Source organism: Chlamydotis macqueenii, chromosome 20 (genome assembly GCF_036417535.1).
Source record: "Chlamydotis macqueenii isolate bChlMac1 chromosome 20, bChlMac1.mat, whole genome shotgun sequence".
Taxonomy (NCBI): Eukaryota; Metazoa; Chordata; class Aves; order Otidiformes; family Otididae; genus Chlamydotis; species Chlamydotis macqueenii.
In genome coordinates, this window is record NC_141575.1 from 12,171,639 (window position 1) to 12,194,523 (window position 22,885).

Here is a 22,885-nt window from a genome sequence, read left to right on the forward strand (position 1 = left end):
ATGCAGTGGTGTTCCATGTCTGCAGCGAAACCTGTCGCATGTTGTATTGTAGCTTGGCATCCTTTCCCCACACTCTTTTTCCTCTCTCTCAAAACATCAGCGCATCGATTATTGATCTGTGAACATACAACTTGCGAGTTGTTTGAATGTTGGAAACTATCTCCAAAATCAAACTTGAATGCTTCAGCCTAAACAGCCTTAGATCGGAGTAAGAAACGAAATACCTCTTTCTTAGATAGTCAAGTCTAAATAGCATGCTGAATGTTAATTGTGTTTTTCTGCAATATCGTAGTAAAAACTTCAGGGTTTGGTTTCCTCTCTAATCAGTATAGCTAACACAAGTGCTGCTTGTAAATACAGCCTGGGAATCTGGCATTTTATTTCTAAGAGGGTTATTCATACCTCGTGGGTTTTGTATACATGCACAGGTGTACCAAATGCATGTGTACAGGTTTTTGTGTATGTGCAAAGAGGTATTTGCAGGTTGTTCCATGTGTAGAGAGATTCTGTCATCTCACGTATTTCTGCATGTTTTAGGGGCTGTGTGTTCTTTTACTGAGCTGAGGCTTAGGCACTGGCTGCTTCAACATGGATGCAGTCCTGGGGTAGCAAACTACATATGAGGCTGGCGTTTGCTATATATTGGTAACCACAGGTGTATTTGTTATTTCCAGTGCTTTGTTCTAACATTTATGTGATGTGTTTCTGTAGAGTTTGCTGGTTAGAGTTGGCAGCTACACGTGGTGATGGACTTCCCTCAAGGTGAAGCGTTGCTGAGCTAGTCTAAATATCTGGAAGGCTATACATGGAATTGTGCCTTTCATTTGTGTTTCTTTTACACTGGAAAACACTACTGTTTTCTTAGTAATAATTTCCAGCAGTATAGGAAGTTCTCTACTGACCTTCTTAAAACTTGTTTTTAGAAACAACCTGCTTTTAAAAAACATAGTAAGGTGTATTTTCTGCTGTGAAAACTTTCCATCCAAGATGGGTGATGTGGGCACTCTGAGAAATTGGCTCAGATCTAGTTACCGCCCTGTTGGCCAAGTTAATCTGTAGAGGGAAATTAAAATTTGTTTTTCCTGTGATCACGGTCTCAAGTTACCATGAATAAACATTATGAGGTAGTTGGCAGCAAATATTTACAGATGTTAATTAAATTGCTGTCAAATATTGAAGGATTCTTACATTGCCTGGTCTTAGAAGATTTACATTTTAGATGTGGAATGTACCACCTTGTCATATCTTCAGAAATTTTATATTGGAGGAATTAATAAAGGTAGAAGAATTTGAGTTATTTCGTCCTACTCAGAATGAACAAAATTACTTTTCTGTGCCAATTGCCTATGTAAGAGGTATTTGTAATTTCTGTGTCCAAGTAAGTTACCATTCCTGACCCTAATGAATGCTTTTTTAGATTATGCTAGTCACCAGTTTTATTCTCTGTTTGGCAATTTCAGGAAGGGAACCTGAAATAAAAATTTTGTTCAAATACTTTGAATGCTGTATGGATGGGTGCGAGGCGTGGCAGAGCTGCCCTGCTCTGTAGGGTTTCTGATCCAAAGCATATGAAGTGAATCCTGTAATTGCGTGACAGCAAATATGTCTGAGGGCCTGTGAATTCCTGATGATGAGCCCACCCCTACAGCAGTGATTCTTATTTTTAAATTAGCTTTCTTGCAATTGGAGTCTTCCAACACCTCTCCACTGTTTTCTGGGAAAGCAATGTCTTAGTGTGCCACTGAGTACCGAGTACTCAACCAAGTAGCAACATCTTTTGCGTGATTTGATCCAGGGTTTATGCTAATCCAAGTTACAGAGTTGAAAGGATGAATTGGCACTCTTTTTGCTACAATGTGCCTTCCAAAGCCTTTAAGGTGAAATGCTGCTATGTATGAGTCATACCAAAGCCAACACAGCAGCACTAAAGTAGTTATCCTCCTGTGTGTTTGGGATAGTCAGGAATGAAGCTGGTGATGAAAAGGAAGAACTTACTGTTGCTACCAGGAAAAAAAAACATGTGGAAAAAGGGTTTTCTTGGATCTCGTGCAGTGAATTTCTTTGTGAAATGCTGTGCTTCTCCTCAGATAAAAGGGTGTAGAACATGTCTTTCTGGGCAAATGGTTCAACTCCTCAGCTGTCTGGGAGTGCTGCTGCTCAGAAGGATGTCAGTACTGCAGAAATCACTCAGCAGTAGAACAAATCTTGACTGAGGGTGGATTTGGTGTTAGGCTGAGGAGGTGGGGATGTCTGGAGCTTGGAAGCAAAGTCACAGTGCTAGGCACCAGGTCACCTCCTGGATGTCGCTCCAATGGCTTTTCTGGAATGGGGTTCCAGCTTCTTCATAGGAGCCCCTTCTTGGTGTTTGCATACTGCTTCACGTGGCACTGCTGCAGAGAACAAGCAGCCTTCTGGACTCCACTTGTGCCCCTGCAAAGTTTGCATCTGAGAAAGGAAAACATAGAATAGTTGGTGTTGGAAGGGACCTCTAAAGCCCACCCAGTCCAACCCCCCTGCAAGGAGCAGGGACATCTCCAACCAGATCAGGTTGCTCAGAGCCCAGTCCAACCTGGCCTTGAATGTTTCCAGGGATGGGGCATCCACCGCCTCTCTGGGCAACCTGTTCCAGTGTTCTACAACTCGCATTGTAAAATTTTTTTTCCTAATATCCAATCTAAATCTACCTCCCTCTATTTTAAAACCATCACCCCTCGTCCTATCACACCACGCCCTACTGAACAGCCTGTCCCCATCTTTCTTGTAGGCCCCCTTGAGGCACTGGAAGACCGCTCTCAGGTCTCCCCGGAGCCTCCTCTTCTCCAGGCTGAACAGCCCCAGCTCTCTCAACCTGGCCTCACAGCAGAGCTGCTCCAGCCCTCTCATCATCTGCGTGGCCTCCTCTGGACCTTCTCCAACTGGTCCATGTCCTTCTTGTGTTGGGGGCTCCAGAACTGGACACAGTACTCCAGGTGGGGTCTCACCAGGGCAGAGTAGAGGGGCAGAATCCCCTCCCTCAACCTGCTGGCCATGTTCCTCTTGATGCAGCCCAGGATGCCGTTGGCTTTCTGGGCTGCAAGCGCACATTGCCAGCTCATGTTGAGTTTCTCGTCCACCAGCACCCCCAAGTCCTTCTCCTCAGGGCTGCTCTCCATCCATTCTCTGCCCAGCCTGAATTTGTGCCTGGGATTGCCACGACCCAGGTGCAGGACCTTGCACTTGGCCTGGTTGAACTTCATGAGGTTGGCACAGCCCCACCTCTCCAGCCTGTCAAGGTCCCTCTGAATGGCATCCCTCCCTTCCAGCCTGTCGATGGCACCACACAGCTTGGTGTTATCCGTGAACTTACTGACATCTCCTGTCCTTCTGCAGAAAGTCTTGACTGTTGCCCAGATTTGCTGGTGTGTCTGTCCCCTTGTCCTTCAGGGACAGCAGCAACACTGCCAGTCCCAGCTGCAGGGTATGAATCTAGGGGCAGACCTCCAGTAGCTGCTCTGTGTCCCAGCACCTGCAGGGTCATGCCAGACCCTAAACGGACTGTGGACTCAAGCAGCCCACGTCGCAGGGAGGGCACCTTGCTGTGTCATTGCCTGCGTGTGGGTGCTGACTGTACAGCTGGGTGCCAGGCGAATGAGTAATGGGGAGTGGTTGGACTTCAGCCGTACCTGACTTGATGGCCTGTAGAAATGTTCAGGGACAATTAATGTGGGGAGTGTAATGGTTTGAGCAGAGCTTTTAGGCCTGCAGGCTGCTGTACACCTGTTGTCTTTTCAGTTCTATCTGAGCCTGTGATGCGCTGGCTGGGCTGAGCCCAGGCAAGTCTTGTTCCTCCTGTGCCGCTGCTGGCAAAGTGGCAGATAAGTGGGGGTTGCTATGAGGAAAAACAGCGGCTGATTTTGCTTCATGCATAAACGTAGAAAAAGGTCTTCCTCCAGAAGCAAAGGATCAAAGTTTTCCTTTATTCGTAATCTGTCTTTACGATGTTTTGAACCGTTTGAGTTAAGCCAACAGTGAATTCTGTAGCGGAAATGTTTTCTGGCTTGACCATGATGCTTAGCTAAATTCTCGTGCCATCCTATGAGATTATTTTCTACTCTCAGACATTATCCTCCTGTTCCATTGCTTTATGTTCAGAGTTGCTCCATGTACAAGCTTTTGCTTTGTAGCCTATAACATTTCCTAAAAGCAACTGTTTCTCGGAACAACTTCATGAAGATCAGACTGCTTATTTGGATTGAGTAGAAACATCTAACCAAAGCTGCCCATCCCTCGTGCCATCTGAAAGTGAAGCTGCTAGCTGTCAGTGTCAGCAGTAGCGTCTCTGTAGTTAGAATTTTGGTTGTCTTCCTTCAGATTTTAGCAACTCAAATATATGTTGCTGCTTATAATTTACTCATTAAGAGGCAAAATTGCTAGTAATATCTTATTTTTCACAACATGCAACTTGGAATTTGCAGAGGGAATGGATTTCTGTAGCTGCAGGATTTTCTGCGCTGTTTGTCATGTTTACATGGAGATGCTGTTAGTAAGATTGATCTTCCTTAAATGTGTATATTCCTTTGTTTTTCGGTTATATGCCTTGCTTATAGACCAGACTTTATTCTCCAAATGAAATCTATACATTTTTTGAAAGAATATGAAAGCCTCTGTTTGTTACGAGAAGAATCTACACACAAGCAACGGATATCATCTACCTGGACTTGTGCAAAGCTTTTGAAACTGTCCCGCACAACATCCTTCTCTCTAAACTAGAGAGGCATGGGTTTGATGGACGGACCACTCGGTGGATAAGGAGTTGGCTGGATGGCCGCACTCAGAGAGTGGTGGTCAACGGCTCAATGTCCAGGTGGAGACCAGTGACTAGTGGTGTTCCTCAGGGGTCCGTGCTGGGCCTGGCCCTGTTCAACATCTTTGTCGGCGACATGGGCAGTGGGATAGAGTGCACCCTCAGCAAGTTCACCAACGACACCAAGCTGTGTGGTGCCATCGACACGCTGGAGGGGAGGGATGCCATCCAGAGGGACCTTGACAGGCTGGAGAGGTGGGCCCATGCCAACTTCATGAAGTTCAACCAGGCCAAGTGCAAGGTCCTGCACCTGGGTTGTGGCAACCCCAGGCACAAACACAGGCTGGGCGGGGAATGGATTGAGAGCAGCCCTGAGGAGAAGGACTTGGGGGTGCTGGTGGACGAGAAACTCAACATGAGCTGGCAATGTGCGCTTGCAGCCCAGAGCGCCAACAGCATCCTGGGCTGCATCAAGAGGAACATGGCCAGCAGGTTGAGGGAGGGGATTCTGCCCCTCTACTCTGCCCTGGTGAGACCCCACCTGGAGTACTGTGTCCAGTTCTGGAGCCCCCAACACAAGAAGGACATGGACCAGTTGGAGAAGGTCCAGAGGAGGCCACGCAGATGATGAGAGGGCTGGAGCAGCTCTGCTGTGAGGCCAGGTTGAGAGAGCTGGGGCTGTTCAGCCTGGAGAAGAGGAGGCTCCAGGGAGACCTGATAGCGGTCTTCCAGTGCCTCAAGGGGGCCTACAAGAAAGATGGGGACAGGCTGTTCAGTAGGGCGTGGTGTGATAGGACGAGGGGTGATGGTTTTAAAATAGAGGGAGGTAGATTTAGATTGGATATTAGGAAAAAAAATTTTACAATGCGAGTTGTAGAACACTGGCCCAGGTTGCCCAGAGAGGTGGTGGCGGCCCCATCCCTGGAAACGTTCAAGGCCAGGTTGGATGAGGCTCTGAGCAACCTGATCTGGTTGGAGATGTCCCTGCTCCTTGCAGGGGGGTTGGACTAGATGACCTTTGAAGGTCCCTTCCAACCCTAACCATTCTATGATTCTATGAAAATATTTATAACATGCTTCAAATCTGACCTACAACATCAAGAAAATCTAGCTATCACTTCTGTGACGAAGAGTATTTAAGAAGTTCTCTAGATAGCATAGTTTTGGTGTACAAGTTGGGCCTTCAACAGCAGGTCGCCTTCTTGTTATGTTTGGGCTTTCTTTTAACTCACTCAGAATTACTTTTCTTTTAACATTCATGTCCTACTTTGACAAGGGTGGTTTTGTGTTCGGCTCTCTGTGGTGGGTGTTGATTGTTGGTCATGTTACTGAAACTTGCTTCTAACACTTTGTGTTCTTATTGTGCTTTTAGCCACTGACGACATTGTTAAAGTTGAAGTCTGGGATGTAGTTGACAAAGGTAAGATTTATAACTTCCTTTCTAATGGAGATTCTTTTTTCTTTCTCTAAATTAATTAAAAAGTTGCGCAGAATTCAGAAATACCTACCTACTTCTACTTTAGAAAAACATCTGTACTCAGTTTTTTCAACTGTGTGGATGCTACTTCCTGAAAAAAATATGGAAAGGGGAGAGGAGTCTCCTAAGCTAGAGCCCATTACTTGCGATCTGAACCGCAGATCAAACCCAGTATTCAGAAGCAGTTCTTTCATGTGCTTTGTGACGGATGAAATAGCCTGCTGCTTAGTGTATTCAGATTCTCTGAAATTTATAATAGACTTCATCTTCTCCCCTTTGCAGTCTTATATATGGTTAGACAGCTACTGAGTTCTTTGTTCTCTTTATGAAAGTTCTTGCCGAGCTGTTTTTGTAGAGCAGTGTTATTGTTAAATTGATAAAATGTTATCTGTAGTGAATAATGTATGCAGGCGGGAAGGATAAAAGAGAAGCCAATTACTTAAATTCACTTCGAACAGAAAATGCAATACATTTAATCCAAAATCTTTTCTAAATGCTTGGCCAAGGAAAATACTATGATGTATAAATACATTTTTCATTAGTTTTCAATCTTTGTCACAGTATAAAGTTCTATTTTATAAAAAATGTTTTTAAAACCCCAAAATGTATGTGAAGACACAATCTGGATGCAGTGCAAATATGGATGCAATGCAGTCTGTTACTGGAAGGGGTCGGGGCTCAGATGTAAATCTTGACAGCCATTTCTGTAACCCCAAGGGCAAATGTTTGGGTTTTAAGAGGCGTTTTGAGCCAGCCAGGCTCCTGGTTTGAAGTGCCAGTATGGTTAGGAAAGCAGCTCTAGAAGTGAGCATCTCTTGCTCTGTGGGTGTGCTCCTTGTTTTATATGTTTCTGTTGGTCAGCTCTGTTGACCACAGTCATTGAAACTTAAATTTTAATGGCTTGGCTGCTGCTGCCTTTCCTGCAGCCTTAGCCAGAATCCGTGCAGCGCTGCGTCTGAGGTACGCCGCCTGTGCAACTTACACAACTGTTAACATCGAAAAGTAAGAGGATAAGTACAATAGGGAGTGGGAAAGGGAGAAATTTAATTTTTCATGTTAGCTAAATTGTGTTTAAAGTAGTGAAAAAGAGAAGATAATTAAAGATAGCAGCTCTAGTGCATAATGGAGCCTTTAGGTTAAACTTGAGCCAGTAACTTTAAATGAAGATCCTGGGCACTCTGTGGTTTTTTTTTAATTATTTTAAACCTCAGTTTTCACAGTGTAGACAAAACCTTTCGTAGATCAGAGTTACAGCTGAAGTCAGTCTGATTACAGTTTGGCTTTCGAATCTTGGAATAACATGTGTAGGGCTGGAATCTGAGGAAAACATCTGTTTTCTTGCTGCCTTGCAACTTTGGTATGAATAGATAGCCAGTTAATTTGGGAATCGTGTGGTTTCAGCATTTATTGCTGTGAATAGCTTCTCTGAGGAGAGTTGTCTTCTCAACTAGAGACTTGTCATTTTTCTGTCAAAACGGATCAGATTTGATATGTGCAGATGTTGATAACAACTCTTCTTGATACTGCTTTCATTTCTGACAGAGGAGCATGTGTTAGAAATCTCAAGGGACTCTCTCTCTCCGCTTTATATTCTTTTGAAATAAAACTCATTTTGTTAAGATCCCTACTTACAGACCACATACATATGTTTTTATGTAATCAGATGTACTTAATGCAGTGTAAGAATTGAGATCATTGTGATGTAACAACATCAAATGTTTTCCTATTGCTACAGCATTGTGGATGCTTGCTAAGTACAGCTTTAGGAAAATGTGCAAATTAACCATTAAGGGCTTGCTCATGTCTAGCTTTCATCTTAATGTTGTCTCATGACATTTTTGTTCTTCCCTCTGTATGCTTAGGACAAAAAATCCTCCTTCGTGATGCTTTTGGTGAGAATGACACTATTGTAGACTGTAGACTTTTTGTAGTGCGGTGTCCAGTGCTGCTGCAGCATAGTGCTGCCCAGACCTGATCCTCCTGTTTTTCCTTGCCTACCAGATCCTTGCTAATGTGCATCTTTAGAGTTGTGCAGAATGCAACATTTACCAGGCTGGATTTGAAACTGCCAAAAAATGCACGTTCTGAACGTGCGTTTCAACACACATCATTTTCCAGGCTAAATTTCTTTTGCTGGTGTTTTCTCGTTTTGGAATAATTGTTCCTTGTTACAGAAAATTAAGATGCCTCTGTTTAAATTAAGATGTTTGAAAATGTCTTGAAAATCTGATGTGCGAATGTAGCTGGACTGTCTGAAAGATGTATCCATAAACTGCAGTTTTCAACTTTAGTCTTGTGAAGCAGCTTCAGCCTCTTCCCTGCTACGCAGTGCTACCATTCTTCATGTCTTGGTGTGAACATGCACAGGAGGATTGGAGAAACTTAATAAGTTCCACCCTGAAAAACTTCATGTACATTTCTGCGCTGAAGTTAAATGTGATTTTACTCCTTGCGCTTACCAGCAGTCTTTCCCTGTGTCCTTGTTAGTTCAGCAGTGCACTGTTGTTTTTCCCTCCAGACTGTGACGCGAGTGCAGGAAACAGCTCTGTTGGCCCTCCCTGCCTGGTGCCTCGGTGTCCTTTGGTTAGCATACAGATGTTAACTTGGAAGCGTGAGGAGAAGTTTTCCTGTTAAAGCTTAAAACTTGTGGTGTTAGTGCGGTGAAGCGGGGGGGAATGGCAACCGCTATACTGTACTACTACTCTTACCTTTTTCTTGACTCTTTGGGTTTTCTTTTTTCTAATATGCAGACTCACTGGAGTATGGACTTCACTGGAGCCTGCTGGGTTCTCCTTGGGCCTGCTCGGAGAGCAGGGCTCATTTGTGTAATGATGCCATTTGTTAAAATCTTAAAAATAGAGCTTGTCCCCAGCTATGGATTATATTGAATTTTGTGTGATGTGTGTAGTAAATGACATCTCCTTTGCTGCCCTTGGAACTAACAGAACATAGGAAAGATATCTATCAGCAAAAGTCACAGTCCTGACTCATCTTTCTGGCTTTGCAGCAAGTTGTGTAATTGCTGCAGGTCATAAAGCTGTAACAGATCCTGAATGCAAAGAAGCTGCTTGAATGCAGGTGATTCAAGAACAGTTCTGATCTCCTGTCTTGTAACTTCTCCTAGCTTGGTTCCTGCATTGTTTCCTATACACTCACTGAAGGGATCAAATAATATTTTTTTCTGTGGCCCTCAAAATGGTATAAACTCTTTCCTCTATATTGGAGATTCCTTTCCTCTCCCTGCCCCTTCACCTGTCTCCCTCCCAGAGGTATGCTGCAAGAAGGAGGAAAGATCAGAATTAATATTTCTGTTATTTTCAGATGTCGTAAGTTAGATAACACTGGATATGCAAATATTTGAGACATGTATTTTTGAATAGTAAACAGAAGCATCTCCCTTGCACTGTGGACAGCATTTGTTGGCAAGCTGTCCTGAACTCTTGCTACCCTGCAACAAAACTGATGGTACGCAGAGGTGCAGAGGCTCTCAGGTGCTGGCCATGAACCCAGTCTTCTGTTGTCCGGTAAGAGCTGTTCTGTAGACTTTGGGGCACTGCTGCAAGGTTGTCTGGTTTCAGTGTTGCTATTATGCCTGTGAATAAGGAGCAGTCATCATTTTAGGCAGAGAAGCTGAGCAATCACAACATGAAGACCTTTGCTTTCTAATTGAGGCTCCTAGATTACACATCAGTGCAACCTTAAAGGCAAGATCTCATTCGTGTAACACCACAGTCATCTTTGTGCACTTGCCTTTGCAGACTGAGTGGCATCTTTTCATTACATACATCTTGTCATTATCTGGCTCAGCCTGCAGTTTTGATCCCAAAAATAGTCACCGTGCACAAATACATACACACATGCGCTTTTCAGCCCTGTTACTCCTTTATAGATGACCTCCTTTACAGCAGTGGTGAGCATCATGTAAGGATGTTACTCATTCCTCTCGATGCACACACAAAGCCATAAGCAGGGAGACGCATGTGAATCTCATATTCAGTCTCAAAGCATTGGCTGTAAGTGTGTCCAGGTTAGAAAGACACCTTGATGGCTCAGGTTGAGAGGAACTGTGTATGAGTATTTGTGGTGGCTTGGGCTTCTGCTTTAATATCTAGACATTCAGGTCATGCTAAGCGTAATTTAGCAGTAACTGCAGCAATAGTGATGTTTTGACATTCAGAGAAGCTGCACCAATGCCATGACTTGAAATGAATTTAATTGAAGGGGGAAAAGGCATGCATGTCCTAGACATCCCACGCCTTCAGTTACGCTGGGAAAAATCAGAGCCTGTACTTGGATCCTCCAGGGACACACTGTATGAATGAGGAAGGATCAGGATCAGGATTTCTGCTGCTTTCTGATGTCAACAGTAAGATGACAGGAGAGGGGCAAACATTTTGCAGCGATGCGCAGAAGCGTGCACCAGACAATCGTAGTGTAGAGACCGGAATCTCCCCCTGTGTTCTGCAGCATTACAGCTTTCATTAATAGCTCTGTATTCATAACTATTTGTGAATTACCTGGGTGCAAAAAGAATTAAACACGTTGTTTCACATGCAGCATCTGGCAGAACCATGAATTTTATGAGTAGTCGCTCCATGTTAATCAGCAGAGCTGAATAGTCGGTGGGAGCTGTTTTGGTTCCCAGTGTTGCAGAGTTTGTTAAAGAGTCAGTGGGAGGGGTTTTGCACGTGTGTCCAAGCTCCCAGCACAGTCTGTTGTCAGTGACACAGGGAATTTCTAGAAATTATGAGAAGGAGTTCCAAGTCTCTGCTGTTATAGTTCAGTAGATTCATTATTTAGACTAGGAAAATGTGGAAGAAAGTTAATTCAGACGTACAGTTCTTAATTTCTGTCAGTAACATCTGGAAGATATTTGATATCTGTAAAACACAACTCTGGATCTTGCAAGATTATTTAATGTGCAGTGCTCATCATTTGATAAAACTCTGGAAGCTGCTGTACATAGATGGAGTATAAACCGTACCTGGGGGGCAAGGGCAGATTTTTCCTGGTGTGTCCACAGTAAACTTCTTCAGCACGAGGTGAAAGGTGTCCTTGCTCTTCCATATTGAGACTCCCAGCAATTCATAGTGTTGAATATCTGTGCCAGAAAATCATCTTAGCTGGTTGCTACTCTGCTAATTCTAGGAACAGCTACATGATGTCATCTGCTCTGTCTGCTATGGTTGCAGGCATCGGTGTAACTGATGTGACGCAAATATTTCAGGGAGACTGAGGTTTAAAAACACCGACTCCTTTTCTGGGAATGCTGAGTCAAATGCCAGTGGTACTTTAAAATGTCAGTTTGTGAACTTTCCAGTGCTTATTGAAGCTGTAAGAAAGCGGAGAAGTCTCCGGGGGTCTGCTCTTTAAGTATAAGGGCTGTATTTCAGCAGGTGCCTTGGAGGGAGCAGATGAGCTGGGGAGAAGCCTGTGCATTCCTCCAGATGGGATTGTGCTTGTTGGAAAGCAGGGCAGGTGTCTATAGTGGCTTTCCAGTGTCTTCCCAAGTGCTTTAGCCTATTGCCTCTTGCACTTTCCTGTGAGCTTAACCAGAATTTCACCTGTCCTCTAGCTGATTTTTGTTAGCGTGTCTCCAGAGTGTGTGGCTTTGGATGGTGCCTCTGGAGGATTCCCTTTCTGTGCCTTTGCTGACGATGAGCAGACTGGACCCTCTGGCTCTGGCTTTTCGTGCCCGTGTAGGCTGTCTCTGCTCTGCTCCTTCACAGCCCCATTGCCATGGTTTATCTGATTTTTCTTGGATTTTCCCTTGCATAAGTTGTCTGTCTTTTGGCTGTTAAATTCTGATAGTTCCCTGCCACCCTGTTTTTTTGGTCACAAGTCAGCCCAGAGCACCCGGTGGGCTCTGAGATCACGTTTATTTACACGACGGCTTGCTTCAGGTTGGTGATGTAGCACAGCAGTGCCATAGCCTTGCTCAGGAAGGCTGCGTTTGTAGTTGTGCAGTTCAGTCATAGCAGCTCCACAATCTTTTGTGTCTTCAACACTAATGCAACAAGTGCAAGAAAGCAGCTTCCCTTTGTGGTCACGGAGCGCACCAAACCCTGTATTATTCAGTCATGCTGTGAAGAGCACGATTTAAGCTACCCTAGACTTTCTTCCTCTTGATCTTTGAATTAAGCTGGCTGGTATTCTTGAACAAGGTAGCTGGTATTCTTCAGCAAGGTATGCCTATCCCCCTGCTCCTCATTCCCTGTGCTAACAGTAGAAGTTGGATCTGCTTTAAGGTCACAGTCAAAACGCTGTGATCCTGCCCAGACTTATCTTGGAGTTCCCTGCCCAATGTAATTTTTTTTTTTTTTTCCCAATTCTTTTAAAGGAAAATGCAAAAAACGAGGAGATGGTTTGAAACTGGAAAATGACCCTCAGGAGGTGAGTCACCTTGAATGCAGATGTCTGCCTTTTAGCGGGAGGCCCCTAGTCTGGCTTTGGTCCATGGAGAGTAAGTTCTGTATTTATTTCCGCTTTAAGGCTCACCTGGCAGGCAGATGAGGGGCAGTGTGATCCCTGATGCTCTTCACTGTTTTGCCTTGTGCATTTTATCCCTTTTTCTGCCCTCACTACAACTTTTCTGCTGTTTTCCATTGCGTCTTTTGGGAATGACTGCGTCCCAGGTGTTTATTCATAGCTTTGTACCTGTCTGCACATGAGCAGTGGCAGGAAGTCCTTTTGTAATGGACTTCTTGTGAGACCTGGAGAAGTCACTTGGTGCCATGCTCTCCAGCTGCTCCTTAAAACTGGGCTAACAATTACCTTTTAATATGCTTTGAAATACAGAGGAGGAAGGGGCAAAAGAAGTGCTACCTAGCATGTAAAACAGAGTGGCTTCCTCAAGGCTCTTGCACGAATGTGTCTCCTTTGGATCTTCTGCTGAAGAACAAAGTGCTGTGTGGGAGACCATACTACCACATTCCCCAACCGCATTTGGACTGCCAGTGAAATTCCATGGCATAGCTTTCAAAAGATGCACGGGTTAATCCTCAGGGAAAATTCAGTTTAAAGGCCCTTGATCTCGTGATCTCTGCTGCAGCTCTTAAAGAGCTTTATTGCTCCTGTTCATGTGTCAGTGCCCTTCAGGGCTCAGTGCACACGCGATGTTCTGGTACTTGCTCAAAAAGCAGTTTGTTGAAATTTATGGGAAAGGCAGCGTCACTGATACGCAGAGAGCTGAGCCCTCAGTTCTGGGGGTGGGCCAGGGCAGCAAAAAGTTACTCCTTTTGCCAGGATGCCAGTCTGGCTCAATCCGTGTGATCAGATCAGAAGAATTTTCTTTAAAAATGTTCTCCTATGAGAACAGATATCACAGCTGCTTCTGCCTTGACAAATGCAAGTTAGTTTTCCACTCTTGGGAAATGAGTGAGGTTTGTTCCATAGGCACCAAACTGCAGCAGGAGCCTTGGAGGCTGAGTTGTGACCAGTGCTGTACTTCGTAGTGTGCAGAGTCCAAATGATGGAACTAGTAAATACTTTATTAGGTGCTAATAAATACTTTCAGCTCTGCACGGAAGGAACTTGGTAGAAGCTACATCCTGGCTTTATACGCTAGAGGCATTACAAGTACAGTCGGTATTTGGGTCAGCAAGGAGGTGGTATGGGAGCTCTGTCCTCCGTCCTGTAGCTTATGTGGGGCTGTCTTGACAATGCAGGATTTGGGGCAGAGGGGAAAGAGGAGTGGGTTTGCTGTCAGGTATGTTTTTGTCAGAGACCGTCAGGTGCTTCCCATCCTGCTCCTGTGGGCCGTGGAAGCTGTGAACCACCAGGTATCTTGCTTAAATGGTGATGAAGTGAAATCCATGGATACTTCTTATAGTGACTGTCACTTTAGAAAGTTTGCCTATGAAGCACTGTACTGGTTGTGTTCTGTACAAGCCTGAAGTTAAATCACATTATTTACTGCTTCTTTTGCCTTTATTTCCTCAGGCAGAGTCAGAAATGGCTCTAGATGCAGAGTTCCTGGATGTCTACAAAAACTGCAATGGTGTAGTGATGATGTTTGACATCACCAAACAGTGGTAGGACACCTTCAGCAGCATGCACCACGTGATTCTCACTTGTTTAGGGAAAACAAATGACTTATAGACCTCTTGATTCCCAGATGGATTCTAGAGCTGATAACCAGCCTAATGAGTTGAAGCAAGCTTGTATCCCTTAAAATAATAGCTTTATCTTCTGATATGTCTTCTAGTAGACTCCTCTCCTGGGCTTGTTTCAAATAAGCGGTCTCCCTGTGGGCTCGTGTACTGCAGTTCCTGATACACCGCTGTCTGAGGTGTGATAGTTAGTGCTGTCACAGGTGCACAGTATGCTGGGCACGTTACAAACCCCTGCTCTCAGCAACACAAGGGAAAGGGGAATGCTGGTGTGAAATTTCAGGGAAGGCTGGTATTAGTGAGGGTTATTTGGGGGCCTTGCCTGCATTAATGTACAGAAATAATGAACTGTTCATTTTGCACATCTGCTGAGAGACACATGGAAGCCACAGTGAAAAGAGGAGGTAGTGAGAGTTCCTGCTTTATATTTAAGCTTGGGTTTTACAGATTCGGTATAGGTCAGTGAGTCTGTTCACAGCTGAAGGGAGGGAATCTTTTTCTTCTGCTGACCCCACAAAGTTTTGTAGGACCAAGGGAAGTACTACTGTAGGAGATGTGAGGTTGCTGCTGGAAGTGGATTATTGAACTTGACAAGTTGTTTTTGAATAAGAATAATATAAACATATTTACAGTTAATGTATTTCTCTGAGGGGGCAAAGAAACCACAGTCTTGGAAGGATTTTGGAAAAAAAAAATAATTCCTACTTTTTTTTTTTTTTCTGTGATTTGTGCATGAAACTGCTCACACATTGATGTTTCCCACTCATCTGCCTCTCTCTCTCTCCTATGGTGAAGGACATTTAACTATATTCTGAGGGAACTTCCTAAAGTGCCGACCCACGTTCCAGTATGCGTGCTTGGGAATTACCGAGACATGGGGGAGCACCGGGTCATTCTTCCTGGCGACGTACGGGACCTCATTGACAATCTGAACAGGTAGGTTGGCAGCACGATCACCCGGCAGGGGAGCAGACCTCTGCTACTCCCTGTCATCAGCCAGAGATAATTATTGCTGCTGTGTTTCAGATGTACATGACGTTTGTCCTCAGACCCTGTGCCTAGCTTTTGGGCTTTCATAGCTCCAAGTGCCACATACAGCAGCTTCCATTTACGTGATGGGCTCCATTTCCTTTGATCTAGGAGCCTGATCTGGGCCGGTTCTTAGCTATATTCCTGGAAACAGTGAGTGCCTGCCAGCCTGTGCCTTTCAGAAGTACTTTTCCCAAGAAGTTGTTGTCGTTCTTTTGTGGAAGAGTCCTCTCTCTGCAGCACAAGAGTTCTCTACTCCAAATAATTATGCTCCAAGAGAGCCAGCTAGTGCAGCTGTCTTCTTTGCTCTTCCTCTGAGAGCATCTCCACACAGCATTTACTGGGCACAGCCGAGTCGTATGCCTCCCTTGCCAGACAGGCAAGATTTTTCCTTATGCAGAGATGTGAGGCACTCTGTTATTTAGTATAAAATATTATTTGTTGTTCAGGATTCAACAGATTGTACCTTTTTGTGTGGTTTTATGTTTTTAAGGCATTTTTTTCATTTTCATAGTCTCTTATTTGTTTGTGCTTCTGTCAGACACACAGAAATGTTATCAGTTTTAAGGCTTGATTCTGTAATGTAATAATTTTTTTACAAGTTCATCTCTGTATGTGACTTAGCTGAGTTTAATGCCCACTGCTGATGCCTGTGACTTAATGTAGGTCTGTTTGTGGTTTTGAAACAAAACCTTCCCTGAGAAGTGAACAACTTGTACAGTTGTGAAACCCTCAGTTCAGTAAACCGATGGCCGGGTGTCCTGATATAGTATTTCTTAGTCTGACAGCCCAGTGACACTGCAACACAACAGCAGCTGTGTTCTGCCACCCTTCAGGAGGAACAAAGTGTGAATTTTGTCTGTAAACAAAATAACAAGTCCCTAGCAGAATGACCTGCTAGCCTACATTTGGGAGTTGAGGGGTTGGCTTGTAAATGAGGGTTGTTCACAGTGTGTCATTCAGCAAGTGCCTCTTCTGTGTGTACGCAGTCCGTGTCCTTTGTACACTGTTCTCTCTGCCTATCTGGTTGAGACAGGCCTCCCGGCTCCTCGTATTTTCGCTACGCTGAGTCTTCCATGAAGAACAGCTTTGGCCTCAAGTACCTGCATAAGTTCTTCAACATCCCCTTCTTGCAGCTGCAGGTAGGTGAGAGGGTATTTCCCTGATGTACTGGGTGCGTGGGACAGATTTCACTTTCTCTTTCTGTAAGGCAAGAATTTGATATTTGGGGTTTCTTTTGTTTAAAGGATCCTGAGTAGATTTTTGGTTTTGTAAGAGTTATTAACAAAATTATGTTAGTACATTGGTGCCTGTGACCTAAACACATCTCTCCTTACGTGAGGACTCTCCTCTGCTGTGTTCACAATTGCTTACCTCTGGAGAATCACCAAGGTGAAGAACACTGGCAAGAAAATTGCATCCAGTGGTGTGCTTACCAAGTCAAAAATGTTACATACGCACATTTGTTAAACTTTGTATTTAAATTCTGTTCAATTAAAACTCAGATGAGAAGAGATTTGGTCATGAACTGAACAGTTCAGGGACAACTGTTTGCTGAAAATATTTACCCTAATGCTGACTGATGTGCTTGAATACTATGCATGTAGATCCAAGTCTCTCATTTCCTTCATAAATTAGACTTCTGTGGTGGACTGAGTGGGAGGCAAAGGCTTAATGGGCATGAAAAGGGTGGAGTTCTCAGCTGTGGTCCTTTAGAAGAGGACTTTTTGGGGTCATCCTACAGGGGTCCTTTGGGATCAACAGCATACACTTTTTGAGGGTACATACGATATTGTATCATTGTTTTCTTTTGGATGGAAAAAAACAGGCAGTTGATCTTGATTATCTTTCACCAGTAATTGAAATGTGTCTGTGTATATTTATATAATCCCCACTGAAATGCTAGTTCAGAAGAAGCTTGGATGTTTAGTGGGTGTTAGCACATCTTCAGGCTGCAGAGCGGGAGGAACCAGGATAAGAAAACTGAATGTATAAAAATCCAGTAAAACAAGTCAAACCATAAATTTTGAGGAGCAAGTTGTAGAAGTCTGAGATTTTAACACAACTTGTGGCTCAGTGGAGAAGATTGAAATCTGCCAGCGTGATATTGGTTAAATATTTGGTTTTGTAACCTCAGCTCCTATGGTAAAGTGATGTCTTGCAGAAATCATGCAGAATAATTAGTTCCTAGGTTACTTTTGTTGATTTTGTAGATGTCTCCTTTTTTTTTTTTTCCTCAAATAGATGTTGATAGGCAAAGACATCAGCACAGCCTTTCTGCCAGATTGGTTTCTGAAAGCTGCTCATGATGATACTGTTAGTAGTCAGTAAATGCGATGATTTTCCTAGCCATAGTTATAAGCAGGGAATACCAAAGCATTTGCAGTATTGAGTTTGCTTGGAAGCAGCTTTAGGATGCGAGTCCTCCTGGACCTTTCATTTAAATGTGCTTTGTATAAGTAAACATGATCTATTAATTTGAGACTGGAAGCAATTAGGACACTTAGATAAGGTAATTGTCCCCAAAGGCAGAGAACTTCTTGGACAAATGTTGGTCTTCAGGGCAGTAGGAAAAAAATGATATAACACCTAGCTGTTTGGAGATTCCAGTGACGGTTGCTTAGAAGAGGTGAGGGAGGTAAGGTGACTAGCCCACATGTACTTTCCTGTTTAGTAGTCCTGGGATAGCACTGGGGGTAGTCCAAAAGGTGCAGGTGCCCATAATTAAACTCCCAAATCTCTGCCCTAGACTTCAAGAGGGCAGACTTCGGCCTCTTCAGGGACCTGATGGACCAAGTGCCATGGGAGGCGGCCCTGGAGGGAAGAGGGGCCCAGGAAAGTTGTCCTATATTCAAGGAGCACCTCCTCCAAGCTCAGCAGAGGTGCATCCCGACAAAGAACAAGTCGGGCAAAAAGGCCAGGAGGCCGGCGTGGATGAGCAAGGAGCTCCTGGACCAACTGAAAGTAAAGAAGGAGGCCTATAGAGGGTGGAAACAGAGACAGGTAGCCTGGGAGGACTACAAAGAGGCTGTGCGAGTGGCCAGGGATAAGGTAAGCAAGGCCAAAGCCCTGGCAGAACTGAATCTGGCCAGGGATATAAAATGCAACAAGAAGAGCTTTTATAGGTACGTAGGGGACAAAAGAAAGTCCAGGGAAAATGTAGGCCCCCTCCGGAAGGAAACTGGTGTCCTGGTTACCCAGGACATGGAGAAGGCTGAGGTACTCAATGACTTTTTTGCCTCAGTCTTCACCGACAAGAGTTCCTGTCCCACCGCCCAAGCTGTAGAAGGTGCAAGCAGGGACTGTGAGAATGAAGAACTGCCCATTGTACTCGAAGAGCAGGTTCGGGATCATCTGAGGAACCTAAAGGTGCACAAGTCCATGGGACCTGATGAGATCCATCCGCAGGTCCTGAGGGAACTGGCGGATGAAGTTGCCAAGCCACTGGCTATCGTATTTGAGAAGTCGTGGCAGTCTGGTGAGGTCCCCGATGACTGGAAGAGAGGGAACATAACCCCAATTTTTTAAAAAGGGGAATAAGGAAGACCCGGGTAACTACAGGCCGGTCAGCCTCACCTCTGTGCCTGGCAAGGTCATGGAGCAGATTCTCCTGGAAACCATGCTAAGGCACATGGAGAGCAAGGAGGTGGTTGGTGACAGCCAACATGGCTTCACCAAGGGCAGATCGTGCTTGACCAGTTTGGTGGCCTTCTATGACGGGGTGACGGCATCGGTGGACAAGGGACGAGCAACAGACATCATCTACCTGGACTTCTGCAAAGCTTTTGACACTGTCCCGCATGACATCCTTCTCTCTAAACTAGAGAGGCATGGGTTTGATGGGCGGACCACTTGGTGGATAAGGAGTTGGCTGGATGGCCGCACTCAGAGAGTGGTGGTCAACGGCTCAATGTCCATGTGGAGACCGGTCACGAGTGGCGTCCCTCAGGGGTCCGTGCTGGGCCTGGCCCTGTTCAACATCTTTGTCAGCGACATGGACAGTGGGATAGAGTGCACCCTCAGCAAGTTCGCCGACGACACCAAGCTGTGTGGTGCCGTCGACACGCTGGAGGGGAGGGATGCCATCCAGAGGGACCTTGACAGGCTGGAGAGGTGGGCCCATGCCAACCTCATGAAGTTCAACCAGGCCAAGTGCAAGGTCCTGCACCTGGGTCATGGCAATCCCAGGCACAAATACAGGCTGGGCGGGGAATGGATGGAGAGCAACCCTGAGGAGAAGGACTTGAGAGTGCTGGTGGATGAGAAGCTCAACATGAGCAGGCAATGCGCCCTTGCGGCCCAGAAGGCCAACCGCATCCTGGGCCGCATCAAGAGGAGCGTGGCCAGCAGGTCGAGGGAGGTGATTCTCCCCCTCTACTCTGCCCTGGTGAGACCCCACCTGGAGTACTGTGTCCACTTCTGGAGCCCCCAACACAAGAAGGACATGGACCAGTTGGAGAAGGTCCAGAGGAGGGCCACGAAGATGATAAAAGGGCTGGAGCACCTCTCTTATGAGGCCAGGCTGAGAGAGCTGGGGCTGTTCAGCCTGGAGAAGAGGAGGCTCCGGGGAGACCTGAGAACGGTCTTCCAGTACCTCAAGGGGGCCTACAAGAAAGATGGGGAAAGGCTGTTTAGTAGGGCCTCTTGTGATAGGACAAGGAGTAATGGTTTTAAAATAGAGGGGGGTAGATTTAGATTAGAAATTAGGAAAAATTTTTTTACGATGCGAGTTATAGAACACTGGAACAGGTTGCCCAGAAAGGTGGTGGCGGCCCCATCCCTGCAAACATTCAAGGCCAGGCTGGATGAGGCTCTGAGCAACCTGATTTAGTTGGGGATGTCCCTGCTCCTTGCAGGGGGGTTGGACTAGATGACCTTTGAAGGTCCCTTCCAACCCTAACCAGTCTATGATTCTATGAAATCCTGTATTTTTCGTGTAATGTAATCAAATAATTAAACACTGCAGAAACAAACCTGAAAAGACTTCTCATTAACAGTTTAGTTCCCAAAATGTGCGAGAGGAGATTTAGAAGGGCACGTGTAAACCATGCTTGTAGATACATTTGCTCTGTTCTTCGTACCTTGATGCAGAAGGTGGCAGTTGAGGTGTCCTGTGCATGTCATTCAAGGAGACAGTGATCAGACCATAGCTGCCTGGCTTCCCCTTTAAAGCAGCAATGCCAAAACTAATTCCTGCAGCTCAGTGCTTGCACAGGGACTGCAGGCAGGTGCTTTTCTGAGCATTCTGAAAAAAATCACAGCATAGGATCCGATGTGGAGATAGCTGTTTTTTTTTTTTTTTTTTTTTTTCCCATTTCCTTCTGGTGTGTAGGAGATCCTTGGCCTTGTTATTCTGTGCCAAGGCAGGTGATGCTGCAAATTTAGAAGCTTTTGGTTGCTTCCACCCAGGCTTTGGGGCTTTACTTGATGTCAGACTTCAGCCAAGATGTGCTGCACTTACTTTATTTTTTTTTTTCCAGTGCTGCTTGCATTTGTGCCACAGGTTCATTAGAAGAGCTTCACGCTGCTCTGCAGTAGCTGCTGCTGGGTGACTCTGGGCATTTTGCTGCTCCTGGAGACCCACGGGGAGCCTTGCCTTGGAGTGTATGGGGAGCCAGGGCGGGCCCCGCTGGGCCTGGTTAACAACCAGAGCAGCATGATGTTAAAATGTGTATTAAAATTGCAGCTAGGCTTACCTTCTAAAGGTTCTGCTTCTGCCGTCAGAGAGACTTGCCAGTAACAGGCTCCAGAAAGGAGTCATTCACCTGGTACTTTGGTGCAGAGCAGGGTTAAGGGAAAGGAATGCTAGCAGGTATTAAATGCACATCTGATTTAATTGGTCTGAGTCAACTTCTGAGGTTTCTCCGTGTTCCTCAGCCTAGCCACCTGCAGCTCTCAAGGGGAAGAGGAGTTGTTCAGCTGTGTGCCGATTCCACGCTGTCCTTTGGCAGAGCTGGTGTTCAGTGCAGTGGTTTTCAGTTGCACATTTCTGTGTTCAGCTTGCATTCATGCATCTTTCATGAAGAAAGTGGTGGCTGAAAACCATACCCCAGGTATAGGGTACGTTCCCTCTAGCAGCCTGGGCTCCTCAATTATTTATCAGTTCCTTTCAGGGGGAAGGATTGTCAAACCTGAGCGTGCAGTTTAGCTGTAGGCGTTGCTGGTGGCCCACAGAATGTGCACATGTGATTGGGTCACCCCAGCGTTCAGATGCTGCGCTGGAGGGAGACAAAATTCTGCAGGCAGCTGAAATTGCCTTTTCCCAGGAAGCACTTGAAAGTGCCAAAGCGTTGGTCTGTGGCACATGATTTATTCCGTTCATTTAGGTCATTGCTAAAAATAAGCTGTTTCTTTAATATTTTAATATCAGCATGGTAAAATTGAATTTATTTTTAAAGTATTTGGGGAGTCCGTTATTAGTGATGAATTTTTACAAAATTAAATTCGGCTCTCTCTTAATTAAATCTGAATTCTTAGTTTACTGTAATCTGTGAAAATTGAAATAAATAAAACTGTTATATATCTTACTGCCGAAGTATGAGGAAAGACAAACTACTTGTTTAATAAAAGCCGTTAGCTAAGTGCCTGAGGTAAGCGTTGGAGAGCAGGGTCCTTTCTGTCTCTGTTTATTCAGCTAGTTTGCTCAGGATTTCTTTCACTCAGGTTGGGAAACCAAGGACAAAGAAGCAGAAAACTTGCTCTTTTTGTCTCATTTTTGCTTACACTGTATGAATAACATAAAAGGATGAAATCTATTACTCCTAAAATCTTGCATTTCTCAAATCTTGAATTCTAAGATCTAGAATTACTTCTGAAGTCTTGGTTAGTACTTCTTCTGTTTAGTGTAGCAGGTGTAAATATGTATAGCATGTTTTGCTGGAACTTTCTTGTCTGTATGCCACAATAAAGGGGATTCAAGTTAGCTAATGACTTCTTAATTCTTTATATACATGTTAATTAAGTCAAGTTTCCATTTGCATAAAGCTGATGAATAAAAATTACCTAGCAAAGAAAATATGGATCACTCCAAGCTCTTAACACAATGACAAAGGTAAAAATGAAGAATCTAAATGCCTTGGAAGCAGTAAATTAGCTTAAATGATCATAGAAGCTCTTAAAGTTCAAGAAAGACTGTGTCTTCCAGTAAATTAGCATGTTTAAATGTTAGCAACCACTTTCAGTCACCTAGTCTTATAATAAAAAATAAAAATTACTGAAGCCTTGCTTGCTGATTTGAGTCATGGTAGATTTTGATACATCACCCTGCTCCGTGGAGGGCTCAGGCTGTGCCCTGCCATCTCCTCTGGGCAGAGCAGCGTGCTGTGTTTTATGTAAGGCAGGTGAGTTACTTGCTCTTTAAATTTGTATGCTTTCTTGATAGCCCCAAAGCTGTTGTGTCTGTGAAACTGTATTGTCAATAGTATCTGCACATAGGGACTGAACACCATTGCTTTATACAAACGTTTGTCTTCCCATAGGAGTTTT

General features: G+C 44.7%; 1 protein-coding gene across 1 annotated transcript in view; it reads left to right on the forward strand.

The window, feature by feature from the left end:
* Positions 1–22,885, forward strand: part of RABL6 (RAB, member RAS oncogene family like 6) — a 61,745-nt gene that overhangs the window by 9,281 nt on the left and 29,579 nt on the right. Inside the window, exons 3-7 of the mRNA XM_086763810.1 lie at positions 6,156–6,203; positions 12,601–12,653; positions 14,202–14,293; positions 15,167–15,307; positions 16,437–16,542. Of these exons, the coding sequence (XP_086619936.1) occupies positions 6,156–6,203; positions 12,601–12,653; positions 14,202–14,293; positions 15,167–15,307; positions 16,437–16,542 (440 nt within the window). The remainder of the gene's footprint in view (positions 1–6,155; positions 6,204–12,600; positions 12,654–14,201; positions 14,294–15,166; positions 15,308–16,436; positions 16,543–22,885) is intronic.